The sequence below is a fragment of the Capricornis sumatraensis genome, chromosome 4 (genome assembly GCF_032405125.1).
Source record: "Capricornis sumatraensis isolate serow.1 chromosome 4, serow.2, whole genome shotgun sequence".
In the NCBI taxonomy this organism is placed as follows: Eukaryota; Metazoa; Chordata; class Mammalia; order Artiodactyla; family Bovidae; genus Capricornis; species Capricornis sumatraensis.
In genome coordinates, this window is record NC_091072.1 from 8,266,674 (window position 1) to 8,287,457 (window position 20,784).

The 20,784-nt window shown below is 46.4% G+C and overlaps 1 protein-coding gene across 1 annotated transcript in view; it reads left to right on the plus strand.

Moving 5' to 3' along the window:
- Positions 1–20,565, plus strand: part of SLC20A2 (solute carrier family 20 member 2) — a 50,669-nt gene extending 30,104 nt beyond the window's left edge. The window contains exons 6-10 of the mRNA XM_068971238.1: positions 1,027–1,230; positions 2,651–3,218; positions 11,182–11,367; positions 12,552–12,636; positions 19,155–20,565. Of these exons, the coding sequence (XP_068827339.1) occupies positions 1,027–1,230; positions 2,651–3,218; positions 11,182–11,367; positions 12,552–12,636; positions 19,155–19,319 (1,208 nt within the window). The 3' untranslated portion in view covers positions 19,320–20,565. The remainder of the gene's footprint in view (positions 1–1,026; positions 1,231–2,650; positions 3,219–11,181; positions 11,368–12,551; positions 12,637–19,154) is intronic.
- Positions 20,566–20,784: the final 219 nt, after the last annotated feature.

The window sequence follows — 20,784 nt, forward strand, 5'->3', positions numbered from 1 at the left end:
CAGTTTGAGGTCAGAAACCTGTGTGTACCTTTATTTATTCCTTGTAGTAAACAAACTTAGTTTTATTTTTTTTTTAATCTGTCTTTTAGATTTAGATAAATATAGAGATAGAGGTATAAAGATTGAGGGCAGGAAGAGAAGGGGACGACAGAGGTCGAGATGGTTGGATGGCATCACCGACTCAATGGACGTGCGTTTCAGCAAGCTCTGGGAGATGGTGACAGACAGGGAAGCCTGGCGTGCTGTAGTCCATGGGGTCGCAAAGAGTCGGGACACAACTGAGCGGCTGGACAGCAACAACAGAGACAGAAGTGATCTGTCTGGGTAAATACAGAAATGAGGCTGATGCATGAGTGTATCCGGCAGAGGACCCGAGAAGACTGTCCGTGTCAGTTGGGTAGGTTAGAGCTTAGACATTTCCTCAGGGAAGTGTGAGGCAGCAAGACCATGAACCCACATACCAGATCTGATTACCAAGAGTGCGCTCCAGCTTCAAAACCACTTTTTGAAAATCCCTGGTTTCTTTTGGAAGTAGAGGATATTTAACAGTAAGCAGAATCTCTCTGTTCCTTTTGAGGAAAATGATTTACTTGTTTCCTAAGACTTGGTGACCTGAGGAAATCTGAGCGCAGTCTCTTATTGAACAGAAGAAAGCAGACAGACCCTAACAGTATCTATGAAGACAAAAAGGATAAACATTTCAGTGATTCTGAGGTCAGTTTAAGAAAACAGAAGGCCGGGCTAGATGGTTGTAGAATTTACAGAATGTTTACCTTGGGAACCAGATCTAATCCTGTCTTTTTTGTTGCTTTTGGATGAGATAACTCAGGGCTGAGCCTCCATCTTTCCCTCCGTAGCTGAATTTTCTAGCCTGTTTCCCAGACTGAATTGTCCACTTTATTTTCCTTTTTTTTTTTTGTTCCCAAAGTATGAAAGTATCACGATAAATATTTATTTTTATATTCATTTGTCAAAAATAAGAATCCTCTTCCCAAATTTTCAGTTATGACTCTTTATTTTCTTCAGGCAAATTACAAAAAGAAGGTGCTTTATCGAGAGCCTCTGATGAAAGTCTCAATAAAATTCAGGAAGTGGAGTCCCCAGTATTTAAAGAGCTGCCAGGTGCCAAGGCTCACGACGACAGCACCGTCCCCCTCACGGGCTCAGCTGCGGAGCCCTCAGGGACCTCAGAAAGCATGTCAGGGGGTCACCACCCCCGGGCCCCATATGGTAAGTCCCTGGGGGCTGGGGTGGCATGGGGCAGAGGCAGTTTTGGGGGGCCAGTTGGCCTGCATGTGGCAATGAGGCTCCAGCGCACACAAGTGTCCCCAGAGAAAACTCGGGGGCTGAAGGGCCCAGGGTTTGGTCAGTCCCAGAGCGGGCTTGTTCCTGTCCCGTGACTTTCCTCCAAGAGCCATTTACCTGCAGTCTCCCAGCAGCACCTCTGGGCCCCTCACCTGTGTCTTCGACATGCAGTCACCTAACTGCCAGAGATTGGATTATCAGTTTATCCAGCTTTGTATACAAACACCTTCCTCCTGGGAGGTGCAGAGAGAAAGCTGATGTTGGAACCGGGGCGGTGGTCTCACTAGAGTAGCGCAGAAACCATCAGGGCCATCGTGAGGGTCCTCTGTCCCACAGTGTTTGTGGACAGTGATGGCCCACCTCCTGCCTCTGCCAGGCCCACCTCCCTGTAGGGGTGCTGGCACCGCGGTCCAGGATGGATCTGCAACTTGGCCAAGAAAGAGAATGGGCTCTGCCCACTGATCTGACAGACCGCCTTTGACTGTGTCCGCCAGCCTTTTTTTTTCAATTGAAGTATATGGTTGATTAAACAGCACATTAACTTCTGCTGTACAGCAAAGTGGTACATGTGTGTGTATATATATATATGTGTACATCCTTTTTTAAAATATTCTTTTCCATTATGGGTTTATTACAGGATGTTGAATATAGCTCCCTGTGCTGTACAGTAGGACCTTGCTTACCCCTCCTCTGAGCTTGCATCTGCTGCCCCAGCCGCTCCCTCCATTCCTCCTCCCTTCCTCCTGCCCCAGGAGCCGCTCTGTCCTTTCTCTCTGTGACTGTTTCTCTTTCATAGGTGGGCTCATTTGTGTCATGTTTTTAAGCAGCACCTGGAGTGTGTATCTCACAGGGAGATGGATTGAGTCCCCCTTGTATCGAGTTTTCTATAAAATAAGCTCCTGATACGGATCCTCCTCCTACCCGTTCCTGGAAAAGGAAAGAGTGCTTCCGCATTTTAGGAGAGTGCAGCGTCGTTTTTCAACTGCCGTACTGTTAGTTTTACCCTTTGCTGTATGTTTCCAAGTTTCCCTTTTTATTTTTACCATACTGCATGGCCTGCGTTGTCAGGTTGGAAAATAAAAGAGTATGGCAGAAAAATGCAAAAACTCTCACTGTCCAACCTCCTGAACTGACATGGTGGCCCCACAGCATCCCAGGCGTGGACTCAGGCTGTCCCTTGTCCCCTTCAGCCAGGCTCGGTCTGTCCCTTGTCCCTGCAGGCCAGGCTTGGTCTGTCCCATGTCCCCGCAGGCCGGGCTCGGTCTGTCCTTTGTCCCCGCAGGCCGGGATCGGTCTGTCCCTTGTCCCCTTCAGGCTGGTCTCAATCTATCCTTTGTCCCCGCAGGCCGGGCACTGTCCATGACGCACGGCACCACCAAGTCGCCTGTGTCCAACGGGACCTTTGGCTTCGACGGCACGGCGCGGGCCGATGGCCACGTGTACCACACGGTGCACAAGGACTCGGGGCTCTACAAGGACCTGCTACACCGCATCCGCGATGAGCGGCCGGCCGATGGGGCCCCGCGGCAGCTGCGGCGCAACAACAGCTACACGTGCTACACGGCGGCCATCTGTGGGCTGCCCGGCCTGGCCACACGCCGCGGCGACACGCCCGCGCCCGAGGACAGCGAGAAGCTGGTGGCCGACGCCGTGGCCTACTCGCGCCGCCGGCTGCGCTACGACAGCTACTCCAGCTACTGCAACGCCGTGGCCGAGGCGGAGATCGAGGCCGAGGAGGGCGGCGTCGAGGTCCGGCTGGCGCCCCCGCTGGCCGAGCCCGAGCCGCCGCGCGACGACCCGGTGGACGAGGAGAAGGAGGAGAAGGACTCCGCCGAGGTGCACCTACTTTTCCACTTCTTGCAGGTCCTCACCGCCTGCTTTGGCTCCTTCGCGCACGGAGGAAATGACGTGAGGTGAGAACCTGGGCAGGGCGGGGCCGGGGAGGGCCTGTGTGGTGGGCGTGGTCTTGTGACGGGGGCGGGGTGGTGGGAGGGGCCTGGTTATTGTGAGGGGCGGGGTGGGCGGGGTCAGGCTGAGGAGGCGGGGAGGGGCACGGCAGATACCTGACCCACCCTAGAACCACGCAGGTTGCAACCGCCTGGGGTCGGCCAACGCCAGGTTTTGTCCACAAGTGCAGCACCTGCATCTCCGTGGCGCAGGTCTTTGAGTGAACCAGATGCAGGGAGAGTTGGCCTGGGGTCAGAAATCACAACAGGTGGAATCAGTAGAGCTGGGCTTGGAGCCCTGATTCTGCCCAAGCCTGTCCCGGCTTCCTACCCAGGCCTGCGTTCAGTGCCATTTGGCATCAGTGCCTTTTGGTTTCAAAGCAGAGAGAAGTACAGATTTCCCCCAAGTTGTATAAGGGTCATGTGTGAGCAAGTAGCTCCTGCAGTGACCCGCGTGACGGGTCAGAAAAGAGACGTGGGAGACCCCGAGGGCCGCCGTGTTGGATGGCCACTCCAGTCAGGAGGGTCCCCTAGGGACACCTGCAGGGACTGAGGGCACAGCTGTGACGGCATCTATAGGAGAACCTCCTGGAAGAGGGAAAAGCACTGCGAGGCCGAGGCAGGAGTGTGCCTGGTGGGTCTTCCGGAAGGAATCACTAGCAGGAGCATGGAGAGCTCAGGTCAGCTGGGCATCCAGGCCCGAATGTGCAGGAGTGTATAGAGTCTGGCCAGGCATCCGGATCAGTCACTGAATCTTCCAAAGCTTCGGTGTCCCAATCTGTGAAATGGGGGTAAAACTAGTACCAATGCAGGAGATTTCTATGAGGATTAAGGGGAGGTGCTTATATAATACGATGACAGTCCTTTCCCATAATCAATGTCCAGACATTTCCACTATTATAGTTATTGTGCAGCCTAATGTTTCTGTCCAAACAAGGGAAATGTGCCATCATTATGTTTTTTTTGGCCCAGTTATATGACTCCATTTTATACCATGTGCAGCTGCATTTCTGTTCTTTTTAAAAGACGTCTTCCAGCCAGACAAAGAGGCCTGGACAGTTTATGTTCTGCTCAGGGTCACCTAGGCATTGCCAACTTATTTTACGGGGGGCACCATGTTCTATCCTCTCTTAAATTTTTTACTCCCCTCCCCCACCAGCCCACTTCCTCCTTATCACAAATTCTTTATGAAAAGCCTGGTACCAGCAACATGTTACGAATTGGATCCCTTTCCTTTAGAACTAAGTTCCAATTAAGGAGACAAGAAAGGCATACTCCTGGAGAGTAACAGAACACCCCAAAACAGCATTTCAAGGCCAAGGAAGAGTGTAGGCGGTAGCTGCTGCAGATGGCCAGAGTGTAGAGCAGCTGTTTGCAGTTTGGAGACTGATTCTCAGGTTTTTGAGCAGGGATGTAGTCTGATGAAAGCAAGGTTTAGAAATAACAGTGCAGCAGTGAGGAGGGGGCTTCTGTTTACTCAACAAGTGGGTGTTAAGTTTGGACCAGTCCTCAGAGCTGAAGCACTTGTAACTTACTCCAGGCCTGTTCAGAACAGTCCTTTGTAGTCCTAAGTGAAAGAAAGTTAAAGTGTTACTCAGTCATGTGGGATGCTTTGTGACCCCGTGGACTGTAGCCCGCCAGGCTCCTCTATCCAAAGAATTCTCCAGGCCAGAATACTGGAATGGGTAGCCACTCTTTTTCCTAGGGATCTTCCCTACCCAGGGATCGAACCTGGGTCTCCCACATTGCAGGCAGATTTTTTACTGTCTGAGCCACAGGGAAGCCTGCAGTACTAAGTGATACCTCTCAGAGACTGGGAGTCTGAAGCTCAGAAATGTGACTTTTGCCAGGGCCACACAGAGAGGAGCCAGTGTGGGAAACCAGCTCTCTGTGACTCGGTCTCCGGAGTGTGGAGGGTGGGCTGGGAACCACAGGCGTCATTCGAAGCCTGTAGGGAGCTTGGGAATCATCACTACATCCTAACAGCAAGCAAAAACCAAATAGACTAAAAAGTCAACAACTCTTCTTGGATCTCAAAGGCAGAGGAGAACACAGGACAAACCACTGTCCCCAGGGTTGGAGAGGCAGAGATGCTGGGGGTCCTGGAGGGGGCACTCAGGAGCGGGTGCTGTGGCGAGAACCGTGCAATCCTGGACTGGAGCAATGGGCCCTGGATGCTCAGGGGGGACAAGGAGAGAGTTAAGGCTCTGGGGGACCCAGGGTAGGGGGGACCCCACTATCCAGGAGCCCTACCAGATCCTAACAGTGAATATCAGGGAAGAGGAATCCCTCCTGCTCTGGGGGGGAAGGAAAGCAGCCACTAGACAGAACAGACACCCTGTGCTTAGCCAGGCTGTGCTCAGGAGAAACCGGGTCACCAGAGCCCAGCCTGCAGGGGATTACTGCAGGCTAACTGACCTGGAAGGGGAAACACACTCCAGACTGCCCTGGCCTTCCCCTAGGGAGAAGGGAAACTCCCTAACTCCAGCCATCCTGTCTCACATAAGGAAGGAGCAAATGCTGAGAAACATACAAGGGATGGAAGGGTGGAATTAGGATTATTTTTTTATTTTAAGTTATCTACACTTAACTTACATGGTTTATATGGTAAAGAATCTGCCTGCAATGTGGGAGACCTGGGTTTGATCCCTGGGTCAGGAAGATCCCCTGGAGAAGGGAATGGCAACCTACTCCAGTATTCTTGACTGGAGAATCCCATGGACAGAAGAGCCTAGGAGGCTATAGTCCATGGTGTGGCAAAGAGTCAGACACAACTGAATGACTAACACTTGCACACTTTCACACTATCAGTAAAGTAGTATACAGTTATTGCAAAGGGGACTTGGATTAACCCTAGGTATATATGGCAAGCTCTAGGGCAACCATTTTAGAAAGTTAGCAAAAAAAAAAAAAAAGTATAGCCAATATGCTAAGAAGGGAGAGAAAATGGAATCATATGGAATGCTCAGTTAAAACAACAGAAGGGGGGGAAAAGGCAGATGACAAAAATAGGAACAAAGAACAAGGACAACAGATAGAAAGCACTGACAGATACGGTGGACACTAATCCAGCTATGCCGGCAATGAGCTTGAATTTCAGTGATCCAGATGCACCAATTAAAAGACAAGAGATTATCAGAACGGATCAAAAAACACAACCTCAACTCGCTGCTGTCTACCAGAAACCCACTTGAAATGTAAAAACACTTAAGTTAAAAGTAAATGGGATTAACTTTTCATGTGTTTGTTAGCCATCTGTATGTTTTCTTTGGAGAAATGTCTGTTTAATTCTTTGGCCCATTTTTTGATTGGATCGTTTATTTTTCTGGAATTGAGCTGCAAGAGTTGCTTGTATATTTTTGAGATTACTTGTTTGTCAGTTGCTTCATTTGCTATTATTTTCTCCCATTCTGAAGGCTGTCTTTTCACCTTGCTTATAGTTTCTTTTGTTGTGCAGAAGCTTTTAATTTTAATTAGGTCCCATTTGTTTATTTTTGCTTTTATTTCCAATATTCTGGGAGGTAGGTCATAGAGGATCCTGCTGTGATTTATGTCAGAGTGTTTTGCCTATGTTCTCCTCCAAGAGTTTTATGGTTTCTGGTCTTACGTTTAGATCTTTAATCCATTTTGAGTTTATTTTTGTGAATGGTGTTAGTGTTCTAGTTTTATTCTTTTACAAGTGGTTGACCAGTTTTCCCAGCACTACTTGTTAACGAGGTTGTCTTTTCTCCATTGTATATTCTTGCCTCCTTTGTCAAAGATAAGATGTCCATAGGTGTGTGGATTTATCTCTGGGCTTTCTATTTTGTTCCATTGATCTATATTTCTGTCTTTGTGCCAATACCATACTGTCTTGATGACTGTGGCTTTGTAGTAGAGCCTGAAGTCAGGCAGGTTGATTCCTCCAGTTCCATTCTTCTTTCTCATCACTCATTATCAGAGAAATGCAAATCAAAACCACAATGAGGTACCACTTCACACCAGTCAGAATGGCTGCGATCCAAAAGTCTACAAGAAATAAATGCTGGAGAGGGTGTGGAGAAAAGGGAACCCTCTTACACTGTTGGTGGGAATGCAAACTAGTACAGCCACTATGGAGAACAGTGTGGAGATTCCTTAGAAAACTGGAAATAGAACTGCCTTATGACCCAGCAATCCCACTGCTGGGCATACACACCGAGGAAACCAGAATTGAAAGAGACACATGTACCCCAATGTTCATCGCAGCACTGTTTATAACAGCCAGGACATGGAAGCAACCTAGATGTCCATCAGCTGATGAATGGATAAGAAAGCTGTGGTACATATACACAATGGAGTATTACTCAGCCATGAAAAAGAATACATTTGAATCAGTTCTAATGAGGTGGATGAAACTGGAGCCTATTATACAGAGTGAAGTAAGCCAGAAAGAAAAACACCAATACAGTATACTAACGCATATATATGGAATTTAGAAACACGGTAACGATAACCCTGTATGAGAGACAGCAAAAGAGACACAGACCAAAAGAGACAACAGTCTTTTGGACTCTGTGGGAGAGGGAGAGGGTGGGATGATTTGGGAGAATGGCATTGAAACATGTATAATATATAAGAAACGAATCACCAGTCTAAGTTCGATGCAGGATACAGGATGCTTGGGGCTGGTGCACTGGGATGACCCAGAGGGATGATATGGGGAGGGAGGTGGGAGGGGGGGTTCAGGACTGGGAACACGTGTACACCCGTGGCGGATTCATGTTGATGTATGGCAAAACCAATACAATATTGTAAAGTAATTAGCCCCCAATTAAAATAAATAAATTTAAATTTTAAAAAAAGTAAATGGGATTTAAAAAAGGAAAAAGTAAATGGAAGAAGGAGAGTACAGCATGCTAACACTAAAAGAAAGCAGGAGCAGCTGTTGATTTCAGACAGAGGAGGCGTGAATAGACCCAGCAGCAGAAATCAATAAGGACGTATTTGAGTGAAACAGACCATCAATCAACTACGTATGAATCAGTAACAAAAGAGATTAAACCACATACTTCTAAATAACATTTTAAACAAAGAGGAAATACCAAGAGAAATGTTAAAATATGTTAAACTAAGTGAAATTGAAAACACATCAAAATTTGTGGGAAGCAACAAAAACAATGCTTAGAAGAAAGTTTACGGCATTGAATTCATATACTGCTGCTGCTGCTGCTAAGTCACTTCAGTCGTGTCCAACTCTGTGGCAGCCCACAGATGGCACAGCCCATAGATGGCAGCCCACCAGGCTCCCCCACCCCTGGGATTCTCCAGGCAAGAACACTGGAGTGGGTTGCCATTGCCTTCTCCAATGCATGAAAGTAAAAAAGGGAAAGTGAAGTTGCTCAGTCATGTCTGACTGTTAGCAACCCCATGGACTGCAGCCTACCAGGCTCCTCCGTCCATGGGATTTTCCAGGCAAGAGTACTGGAATGGGTTGCCATTTCCTTCTCCAGAATTCATATACTAGGAAAGAAGAAAGATGTAAAATCAATAATCTAAGTTTCCAGCCTAGGAAATGAAGAGCAAGTTATTAATTAATCCAAAGTAAACAGAGGTAAAGAAGTAATAATTAGAGCTAAATAAATGAAATTAAAATCAGGAAATGAATGGAGAAAAATCAATGAAACTAAAAGCTGGATCTTTGAAAATATTAATGATATTTATAGTCTTCTAGCCAGGCTACCTAAGGGAAAAGGAGAACACAAATTGCTGATACCAGAAATGGAAAAGCAGACATCACTATAGATCTTACGGACAAAAAAAAAAAAAGTTAATAATGCTATGAAAGCAATACTATGAATAATTTTATGTTCGCCAGTTTGATAAGCTAGATAAAATGGACCAGTTCTTGAAAGACAGAACCTGCCCAAACTCACACAAGAAGAAACAGACTACCTGATAGGCTTGTATCTATTAAGAAAACTAAGTCAATAATTAACAGTCTTTCAAATCAGAAAGCACCAGGCCCAGATGGGTTTACTGGTGAATTCTACCAAGCTTCTAAGAAAGAAATTATACTTGTCTACAATTTCTTTCAGAGGACAGAAGCAAAAGGAATACTTCCTCACTCATTCTGTTAGGCCAGCATTAACCTAATCCCACAACCAGACAAAGTCCTTAAGGGAAAACTGTAGACCAGCATTTCTCATGAAAGGGACCAGTGAAAGTGAAGTCACTCAGTCATGTCCAGCTCTTTGCAGCCCTGTGGACTGTAGACTACCACGCCCTTCTGTCCATGCAAGAGTACGGGAGTGTGTTGCCATTTCCTTCTGCAGAGGATCTTCCCAACCCAGAGATCGAACCCAGGTCTTCTGCTTTGTAGGCAGACTACCGTCTGAGCCACCAGGGGCTCCTAAGGATATGCTAGTATCTTAGGGCAGTATAGGATATGCTAATGATGGATACATGTCAATTTGTCTAAACCCATAGAACATATATCACCAAGAGTGAACCCTAATGTAGACTGTGGACTTCGAATGATTCCGACGTGTCACTGTGGGTTCCTCAGTTGCAACTGATGTTCCACTCTGGTGGGGATGTTGTTGATGGGGAGACTTAAAGTCTTAAATAAAGTCTTAATTTTAAAAAAGCTGTGGAACCCTCCCCCCCAAAAAAAGACAGTGTGTGCTTGTCAAGAGCCTGAGTGACAATCATGGGTCTCAGGGAGGGGTGAGCACCTGAGTGAATCCTAAACTCACATCCCAGTTCTGCTTCCTGCTCGTGACATGAGTTTAGCATCAGTTTTCTCATCAGTAAAATAGGAGACCAATGCCTACTTTGCAGGGTTGGCCTGAGAAATAGATATGTTTTGTGGTTCCTTTGTTGGGAGGCTGACATGGTTGCCCCACACTGGTAGTTGATGTTAGCAGCTGTGCTGGCAATGAAAATGGAAAGAAATAGAGAAAGAAAGGAAGGAAAGAAGAACTTGGTTTTTGTGTCCACTTCTGATTTTTCAGTACTTTAAACATAGCAGATCTCACCATCATGAAGATGGCTACTGTAAAAACAAAGTAACAAGTGTGGGCAAGGACGTGAGAAATTGGAACACTTGTGCACTGTTGGTGGAAATGTAAAATGGTGCGACCACTGTGGAAAGCAGTCTGAGGGTTCCTCAAAAAATGAAGCAATTCCACCTCTGGGTATATACCCAAAAGGATGGAAAACAGGGCCTCAGAGACATCTGTACACCACACACCCAGTGGGATATTCTTCCTTAAAAAGGAAGGGCGTTGTGTCATATGCTACACCACCAATGAATCTTGAAGGCATTCTGATAAGGGAAATAAGCTAGTCATGAAAAGACAATACAGTATGCTTGCACTTCCATGAGAAACCTAGTATAGTCCGTCAAATTCACAGAGGCAGAGTAAACTGGTGGTTTCTGGGGGAAGGGGGAAAGGCCCAGAGAACTCTCATTTAATGGGTATAGTGGTTCAGATTTTCATGATTAAAAACTTTCTGGAGGCCTGTTTAACAACAGTGTGACTCTCCTTAACACTGCTGAACTGTGCAGTGGCAGCAGTTGCTCAGCTGCTCAGTCATGCCCAGCTCCTCGCCCATGTGGACTGCAGCATGCCAGGCTCCCCTGTCCTTCACTATTGCCCCGAGTTTGCTCAGATTTATGTCCATTGAGTCAGTGATGCTATCTAACCATCTCATCCTCTGCCACTCCCTTCTCGTTTTGCCTTCAGTCTTTCCCAGCATCAGCACCTTTTCCAGTGACACTTAAAAATAGTCAATGGTAAATTTTTTATTTTAGCCATAACCCCAAAAATGGCTAAATCGTTATCACTTACAGATTACACAGGCAAACGAATAGGCTGTTCTCAAGACTGAGAAGTCATTGAATGTTGTGTACAGCATCATCTGTACGTATGGACATTTGTACAATTTGTTTTTTTTTTTCTCCTAGTAATGCTATCGGGCCCCTGGTGGCTCTGTGGCTGATTTATGAACAAGGTGCGGTCCTGCAAGAAGCCGCGACTCCCGTCTGGCTGCTGTTTTATGGAGGGGTTGGAATTTGTACGGGCCTCTGGGTGTGGGGGAGACGAGTGATCCAGACCATGGGGAAAGACCTCACCCCCATCACGCCGTCCAGGTGAGCGGGCGTGGGGGTGGGGGGTGGTGAGGGGGGAGGGGGGCATCCTCGGAGCGGGTGTGTCGATGTCCCCCCTGCACAGCCTGTTCTGGCGGGGGAGGGGGAGGGGGCGGGCCGTCCCCAGAGTGGGGCGTCTCCAAGCACCATCTTCGCCATCGCCCTCATGCTCTGCTGGCCCCCATCCACGGTGGCACTGAGATGGGGCAGACGCAGAAGGGAAGAGAAGACACGAATCCACCTGCAGCCCCTGTTCCATCCCACGGGGTGTCTTACCGGCCTGAGGTCCAGAAAACCCGTGGTAAAGGCGGGGCGGGGACTGCCTGTCCCCACACTCTGCTCACCGGCTCCACCTGCTGCCCGCAGGGGTGATTGCCTACATCCTTCCTGGGCTGCCTGGGCTCAGCGGGTGGGGTTGGGGGTGCCTTGCCCTGGGGTGGGATCTGGAGCCTCCCGCCTGGCTTCCTGTGGTCCTCCTTTGGAGATATTTAGATATATTAGGGGTTAAATAAATCCACAAGAGAGTTTTCCAAGTACAACTAAAATTCAGAACTACATATTTTAAGGGCTTCTCTCATAGTTCAGTTGGTTAAGAAACTGCTTGCAATGCAGGAGACCTGGGTTTGATTCCTGGGTCAGGAAGATCCCGTGGAGAAGGGAATGGCAACCCACTCCCTCCAGTATTCTTGCCTGGAGAATCTCATGGACAGAGGAACCTGGCAGGCTACACCCCTTGGGGTCGCAAGAGTCAGACACAACTTAGCGACTCAACCACCACCACCACCTATTGTAAAAGGTCTTGAAATTCATTTTAACAAAACTCATTTTAACGAAAGATTCTAGCATTGATTTGAAAAAAAAAATAGTAATCTGAGCAAAAAGTCACTCCTTTATAATAATAAGAACACATTTTTGAAACAAGAGTGTGGTTTTCCCTGTGTCCATTTAGAAACGACGTGTGTACAGTTTTCCTTGCAGCAGGTATTCCTGGCCCAGCTCCTTCAGGTGAGGTTTCTGAAAACCCATCAAGAAGACAGGACTTGCTCCTTAGGGCTGAGCGCGGCCTCGCAGCGAGTGCCGTGTGATGCTGCCGCGATGTCCTGGCTCTGGTGCCGTGAGGCCCAGTCCACCCGGAGGTTCTGGCGAGCCCCTGGCAGTGCCCTGACGGCCTCCTGTCTCCCCCACAGCGGCTTCACCATCGAGCTGGCCTCGGCCTTCACCGTGGTCATCGCCTCCAACATCGGGCTGCCAGTCAGCACCACGCACTGCAAGGTAGGCGGGCTGGCCTGGTCACCAGGGCGAGGTGGTGGGGGTAGTCGGGGCGGCTCTGGGTGTGCACTCAGGGATGGGAGAGTCACTTGGGGTCTCCCAGGGAGGGCATTTTCTTCTCAGCAGCCCCTCTGGGCCCTCCCCGCCCTCCTTCCCTGTGTCCTGGTTCTCTCACTGGGGGTTTTGCACTGAGGTCCTGTGTCCATGAAACATGCTGGTAGGCCTGGGTAGGGTGTGGAGGGGTGCATCACTCAGCACCCCCCCACCCCCTCTGAAGGCCTGGGAGTGGGCAGGGGACAGACATAGGCACAAATCGCTCCTGTAAGTATAAGACGCGGTTGTTTCAGTTTTCTCTTCTGTATGGTGGTCAGAGCGACCTTATTGCCTTCAAGTCAATTGCAGATGCTATTAACCACTGTTACTATCCGGCTCTAGAGCTCAGGGTGAGAGGGAATTAATTCCTTGTCTAGTGCTGAGATGTTGGAGCTGTGAGGAGCCTTAAAGATGAAGAAAGAGGAAACAGGCTCTGGGAGTTGTTCAAGGGAGCCCCAGGGTGGGCCAGGCTGGAACCCAAGTCTGCTAACCCGGGGCTGCCAAATACCTAGGAGAATTCTGAAATATCCCCAGGGGCCTCCGGTAGACAAACATAGCCACTGACTTCAGCAAAACAGAGGCCCTTGCAATTTTCCTAGGTCCAGTGACTCCTGTCATTCAAGAAAAACTCACCTGTTCTGCTCTGTGTGCAGTGCAGTTCTGGGCACCGAGGGACCACGGGGACCACGACGACATGGCCCCCCACACCCAGTCTCAAAACTCCCACCCGTGTGTCTGCAAACAAGCACTGCTAAGTGTGAAAGGCTTACAAAAAAGAGTGAAATAAGGCCATTTGTAGCAACAGGGATGGACCTAGAGGTTTTCATATTAAGTGAATTAAGTCAGACAGAGAAAGACAAATATTGTATGCTGTCACTTATGCACTGAATCTGATTAACAATGATACAGATGAACTCATTTACAAAACAAAAACAGACTCACAGACGTAGAAAAACTTACGGTTACCAAAGGGGTAAGGGAAAAGGAGCAATAGATTAAGAGTCTGGAATTGACAGATACACACTACTATATATGAAACATAAACAGGGGCCTACTGCACAGGGAACTAAGCTTAATATGTTATAATAACCTATAGCAGACGAGGACCTGTATGTGTGTGTATATATATACATATATAACTGAATCACTTTACACCTGAAACTAACATAACATTGTAAATCAAATTCAGATAACTACAAACAGGATCACTAGCCTCTAGGTTTCAGTTACCTAATCTGGAAAATGGAAAGACTACCTTAGATGACTTTAATACAGATGCTTTCTGGTTCCCCTACTTCTCAGTAATTCTGTTGCTGTTAGTGCTTGATGATGAACTTAATCTGGAAACATACTCAAAAAGTTGAAATGACAGCAGAGAATACCACCTTATATCAACAAAAGACCTCATTAATAGTGAAGCCATGGGACTCCGGGCCCTTTGTGATCCAAATAACGTAGCAACTAAAAATACAAGGCAAAAGCTGTTAGAACTCAGAAATTACTATGTCTAAGTCTGTGACAAATGAAGAAGATAGAAGTGACAAATGAAGAAGACAGAAGTACTTGGGGATGTAAAGGATTTGAATAGATTTATAGTACTGTAACTGGGCTTCCCTGGTAATTCAGATGGTAAAGAATCTGCCTGCAGTGCAAGAGACTTGGGTTCAATCTCTGAGTCAGGAAGACCCCCCTGGAGAAGAGAATGGCTACCCACTCCAATGTTCTTACCTGGAGAATCCCCATGGACAGAGGAGCCTGGCAGGATACAGTCCTTAGGGTCACAAAGAGTTGGACACAACTGAAGCTGCTTAGTATATATACTTAGCAAGCACACATGACAAATAATATGAAACAAGAAGTGGGGAGGGGGAGCAGAAAACCTGATCAGAACAGTAGGAAGAAAGTAAGGAAGTTCTCCAAAAACAATTCTCACTTGAAAAGGCGAAAGGAGGAGAATGCTGCTTGACTCTAGATCTTGACGGAGTCGCTGGTTAACCTTTTCCATCTTAGAAGAGAAAATTCTCACATTAAATGAACTTGCCATAATATAGGAGAAAATAAAACAGGAAGCCCTCCAATTTGTTCTATGAAACATATACTGAATAACCTAATACTGAAACCTGATTGAAAACACCACAAACAGTCAAAGCTGTATTTCCAGATGTATGTTGATAAAAAAAAAAAAAAAAAACCTTTAAGTAAGATGCTAATAAATGACACCAACACTATTATAAAAGAACATTTCAACAGGACCACATTGATCTTCTGGGTTGTCAGAAAGTTGGCTCTGAGCAGGACAGGTTTTAATCTGCTGCCGATACCTACATGGGGCAGGCCCCTCACAGAGCTCAAGAAATGGGTGTTTACAGACGTCTTCAATATAATACGGTTCATCGATCCATTAGAAAACAGCATATGGTTGTCTGTTGAGCTCCACTCCAAAAAGACATTTAATAAAATTCAGCATGGATTTCTAAGATATTCCTGGAATTCAGTAAAAATGACCAAGTTTGCAATAAAAAAAAAAAAAAAAACACACAAAAATTTAGAACTTTTGCCTGTCAGCAATAGCCAGTAAGAAAATGAGATAAAAACAAAGAACTCCTCCATAGTTGGAACAAAAATAAAAGGTACTTCAGAAAAATCCTAATGAAGTGAGAGATGTACATGGGAAAAAACACAAAGCTTTGCTCACAGGTCAAAGAAAACCTGGGTATGAGACACACTGTGTCGTTGGGTAGGGAACTAGGTTTTATAAAGATGTCAGTTCTCCTCAAACACAACGCCAACCAAATTCTTACAGCTTTACAAACTAAGGCTGCAGTTAATTTTGTGGGCTAAATTAGCAGGAATATAAAATGGTCTACAAAGAGAAACAATGAGGAGGGAACAGCCTGGCCAGATAGGAAGTCTGTCACAAGCAAACAGGAGGCAAGAGGATGGGGAGAGACGGCAGATGGGCAGAGTTTCAGGACTGTACACTTAAAAACTGTTAACATGACAGACTTTTGTGTTGTGTATTTCACCACAATAATAAGAAATTAGATACTTGTATAAAAAAGTAGATAGAACCTAGTACATATAAGCATGTAGTTTGAGGAAGGAAAATTTTGACCAGTAAGTGACGTCGGATAACTGGCTTTCCCCCTAGAGAAATAAATTTAGACCCACAGTTGTCAAAATACATGCTTTACAACGTGCACAATCTGATGGCTTAAATAATATTTTAAAATTACTTTAGAATAAAATAGAATTTTATTTTAGAAAATTTAAAATAAATGAGAGTTACGGGCTTCCCTGGTGGATCAGTGGTAAAGAATCCACCTGGCAATGCAGGAGACATGGGTTTGATCCCTGATCCAGGAAGATCTCCCCTGCTACAGGGTAACTAAGCCCGTGCGCCACAACTCCTGAGCCTGCGCTCTAGAGCCCGGGAGCCGCACCTACTGTGCCCACGGGCCCTAGAGCCCGTGCTTCGCCAACAAGAGGAGTGACCACAATGAGAAGCTTGTGCATCACAACTAGAAAGTAGCCCCATTTGCCGCAACTAGAGAAAAAACCCACACATCAACAGAGACCCAGCATGGCCAAAAGTAAGTATTTTTAAATAAAAGAATGAGTTAAATATCAAGTATCCAAGCCAAAGATAAATCACAGGGAAAAAGTATAGCATATTTTAGTGTATGAAATTAGAAATTTTAAAATGAAAGCAAAAATACTGGCTTGAGAAAATATTTGCATTAAATATCAGTTAATATTTATTTAAACAACACATAAACAAATAAGATCTTAAATGACCTGGATAACCATGATGTGTAGTCTCTCAGAGCCAGACATCCTGGAGTGAGAAGTCAAGTGGGCCTTAGGAAGCACTGCTGCCGGTGAAGCTGGTGGTGATGGAATTCCAGCAGAGCTATTTCACATCCTGAAAGATGATGCTATTAAAGTGCTACACTGAATATGTCAGCAAAATTGGAAAACCCAGCAGTGGCCACAGGACTGGAAAAGGTCAATCCTCATCCCAGTCCCCAACAAAGGCAGCACTAAAGAGCATTCAGACTGCCGGGCAGCTGCACTCCTCTCCGCGCCAGTAAGGTATGCACAAAATCCTCCAAGCCAGGCTTCAGCATTACGTGAACCGCACACTTCCAGATGTTCAAGCTGGGTTTAGAATAGGCAGAGGAACCAGAGATCAAACTGCCAACATTTACTGGATCATAGAGAGAACATTCCAGAAAAACATCCACCTCTGTCTCATGGACTACACTAAAGCCTTTGACTTTGTGGATCATAACAAACTGGGAAAACACTTGGAGAGGTGGGAATACCAGACCATCTTAGCTGTCTGAGAAACCTGTATGCAGGTCAAGAAGCAAGTTAGGACCCTGTGTGGAACAACTGACTGATTCAGTCAGGATTGAGAAAGGAGTACAACAAGGCTGTTTATTGTCACCCTGTTTGAAAAACTTATATACAGAGCATATCATGTGAAATACCTGGCTGGACGAAGCACAAGCTGGAATCAAAAGAGTGCCGGGAGAAGTGTCAGCCTCATGCAGATGATGCCCCTCTAATGGCAGACAGTGAAGAACCAGAGTCTCTTGAGGGTAAAGGAGAAGAATGAAAAACCCAGCTCAAAACTCAATATTAAAAAAACTAAGATCCTGGCATCTGGTCCCATCACTTCATGGCAAATACAGGGGAAAAGGTAGAAGCGGTGACAGGTTTCCTCTTGGGCTCTAAAATCACTGCGGATGGTGACTGCAGCCGTGAAATTAGAAGACCACTGCTTCTTGGCAGGAAAGCTATGACAAACCTAGACAGTGCATTAAGAAGCAGAGACATGACTTTGCCAACAAAGGTCTGTATGGTCAAGCTATGGTCTTTCCAGTAGCCATGTATGCATGTGAGAGTTCGACTATAAAGGCTGAACACCGACGAACTGATGCTTTTGAACTGTGGTGCTGGAGAAGACTCTGGAGAGTCCCTTGGACTGCAGAGAGAAAACATGTCAGTCCTAAAGGAAGTCAACCCTCAATAATCTTTGGAAGAACTGATGGTGAAGCTGAAGCTCCAGTACTTTGGCCACCTGATGTGAAGAGCTGACTCACTGGAAAAGACCCTGATGCTGGGAGAGATTGAGGGCAGGAGGAGAAGAGGGCAGGAGAGGATGAGATGGTTGGATGGCATCACCAATGCAGTGGACATGCACTTGGGCAAACTCTGGGAGATGGCTGGGGACAGGGAGGCCTGGCGCGCTGCTGTCCGTGGGGTCTCAGAGAGTCAGACACAGCAACTGAGCAGCAATACATCGAGACACATTCAGATTCCAATATGTAAACGGGCAAAATACACGAAAGACCTTCTGTTATCAGGTGTTATTTCATCTGTTTTTTAATATAATTGATGTAAAATATTGTAGTTTTAGATGTACAACATAATAATTTGGTATTTTTATAGATGATACCCCATGCAAAGTTATTATAAAATATTGACTATATTCCCCATGCTGTGTTTCACATCCTTGCAATTTATTTTATGCCTAGTGTTTTGTACCCTTTAACCTCCTTCACCTATTTTACTCCCCTCTGGCTACTACTAATTTGTTCTCTGATTCTATGACTCTCTTTTTTGTTACACTTATTTTGTTAGATTCCATATATAAGTAAAAATATACAAAATTTGGGTCTCTGACGTATTCCGCTAAGTGTAATACCTTCCAGGTTCATCTACATTGTTGCAAATGGCAGAATTCCATTGTTTTATGGCTGAGTGATATTCCTATCTGTGTGTGTGTGTACACCATTTCTCCTTTATTCGTTTATCTATTGATAGACACTTAGGTTGCTTCCGTATCTTTGTGATTGTATGTAAATAATGTTGGGGTGCACAGGTTTTCAAGTTAGTGTTTTAGTTTTATTTCGATAAATACCCGTGAGTGGAATTGCTGGATCGTATAGTAGTATTTCCAGTTTTTTATGGAACCTCCCTACCGTGGATACATCAATTTACATTTTCTCCAACAGTGTACGGGAGTTCCCTTTTCTCCACACCCTTGCCAGCATTTGTCATCTGTTGTCTTTTTGATGATAGCTGTTCTGACAGGTGATGGCTCATTATGGTTCTGATTTGTATTTCCTGATTAGTGATGTTGAGCAGCTTTTCATGTGGCTGCTGGCCACCTGTATGTCTTTTTGAGAAAAATGCCTACTTAGGTCTTCGGCCCGTATTTTAATCGGGTTGCTTTTTATATTGGATTGTATGAACTGTTGCCCTCTTCTCCTGCCCTCCGTTTTTCCCTGCATCAGGGTCTTTTCTGGTGTGATCATGACATTGTTGCTACTCCTACTCCCTACACCCTCTGCAAGTGTTTCACCTTCCACAGACTGAGCCACATGGTTCGCTCTGACATGCCTGTGTCCCTCCAGGTGGGCTCGGTGGTGGCGGTGGGCTGGATCCGCTCGCGGAAGGCCGTGGACTGGCGCCTCTTCCGCAACATCTTCGTGGCCTGGTTCGTGACGGTGCCCGTGGCCGGGCTGTTCAGTGCTGCTATCATGGCTCTCCTCATACACGGGATCCTGCCGTTCGTGTGATTGCTCCTCGGCGGCCAGCAAACGAGGGATGGTCCGGGGCGTGTGCGTGGGTGGTGTGGGCTCACAAGCACACGCCGTGCCCACGCACGGGCTGTCCCCCGGCCAGCGCCTCCACGCCCCTCTCAGATGTTCCAGACCACACTGTCCACCTAGGCGTAGAGTCATTGTCCAGAGCTAACTTAACTACTGTACATAATACTGTGCGTTCAACTGGTATCGTGGCGACATAACATGGTGCGGTTACTTATATATTAAATATATATTGTATACATAGAATAACAGCTAGTATTATTTCAGACATGCTCGAGATGGGAGTGGAGGTACCTGCCTAGATTTCAATATTCAACAAATCTTTGTACATACCGATTTCAGCGGCAAGATTTTAAGAACTTTTTAAAAGGAAAGTGTAGATTGGAAGACGGTGTTCTTTTCCCCGTTTAATATACTGTAATGTAAGTGAGACACAGGATGAAGGAGGCCTGTTTGGGAAGGTGTCCGTGTGCTGTTGACTCATACTGGAACAGGAGTTCACAAGTGCTTTCACTGAAGAATTTGTTCATATACTATGTATTGATTATGTAATATATCATAAATTGCTTCTGTAAATACTTAAAACTGTAATTTTTTAATGGTGTGCTCCCCTTATACTTTTTTGATCAGAGAATTTTGGAAAGTACCAAAGAAGCAGCGGAATAGTTTGCCAGTATTATATTTTCATACTGTTTGTGCCCCCCCCCCCGCCCCCACTTTCTCACTAATCCCAGCATTAACCCTGGGGGCGGCGAGACCACCACCTGGAGCAGGGTGTATGGTGCGATGCCAGCCCCCACCATGGGCACGGCCCCCTTCCGGCCCCCCACTGCGGCCCGTGCCAGACCCTGGCCCCTCGACGGTGTCAGCGTAGAGGAGGTACCGACGCGAGGACGCGTGAGCGAGCACTACACGTCAAGTCCAGGTTAAACTCCCGCCCCCTCCTCCCCTGCAGCCTGAAGAATGGGGCTCTGACCTCAGTCATGAGGCAAGTGCTCTGGCCTTCTAGAAATTCGGGAGTGGGGAGGGTTGGCCTGTTAGGCACTACACTGGACTTGAGGACTGCCTTGAGGAGGCGGAGCATCCTTCACGGAGCGGAGCATCCCTGGTTGCTCTGCTGTGGGCCCCACTGGAGTCCTCTTTTTTTTTGATAGCGGGAGGAAGTACGACTAATGCAAGAGCCTGAAACTGTGGAAATGCTGCTAAACTTTTATATTGACAAACACTTTCTCGGTACTTCATTGTGATTTTTCATTAATCAACCATATTAAATTTATAATTAAAAATGCCCCTCAAAAGTTTGCCTCTGAAGTCTTTTTCTACATACCTATGTTTTTTCTGAGTTTCCACAAAAATAAAAGCTATACTTCGTTTGCTTTTATTTTTCGAATACCTTTTCCCCCTCTTATTTTACTACTGTTACCTGTTTGTGCCC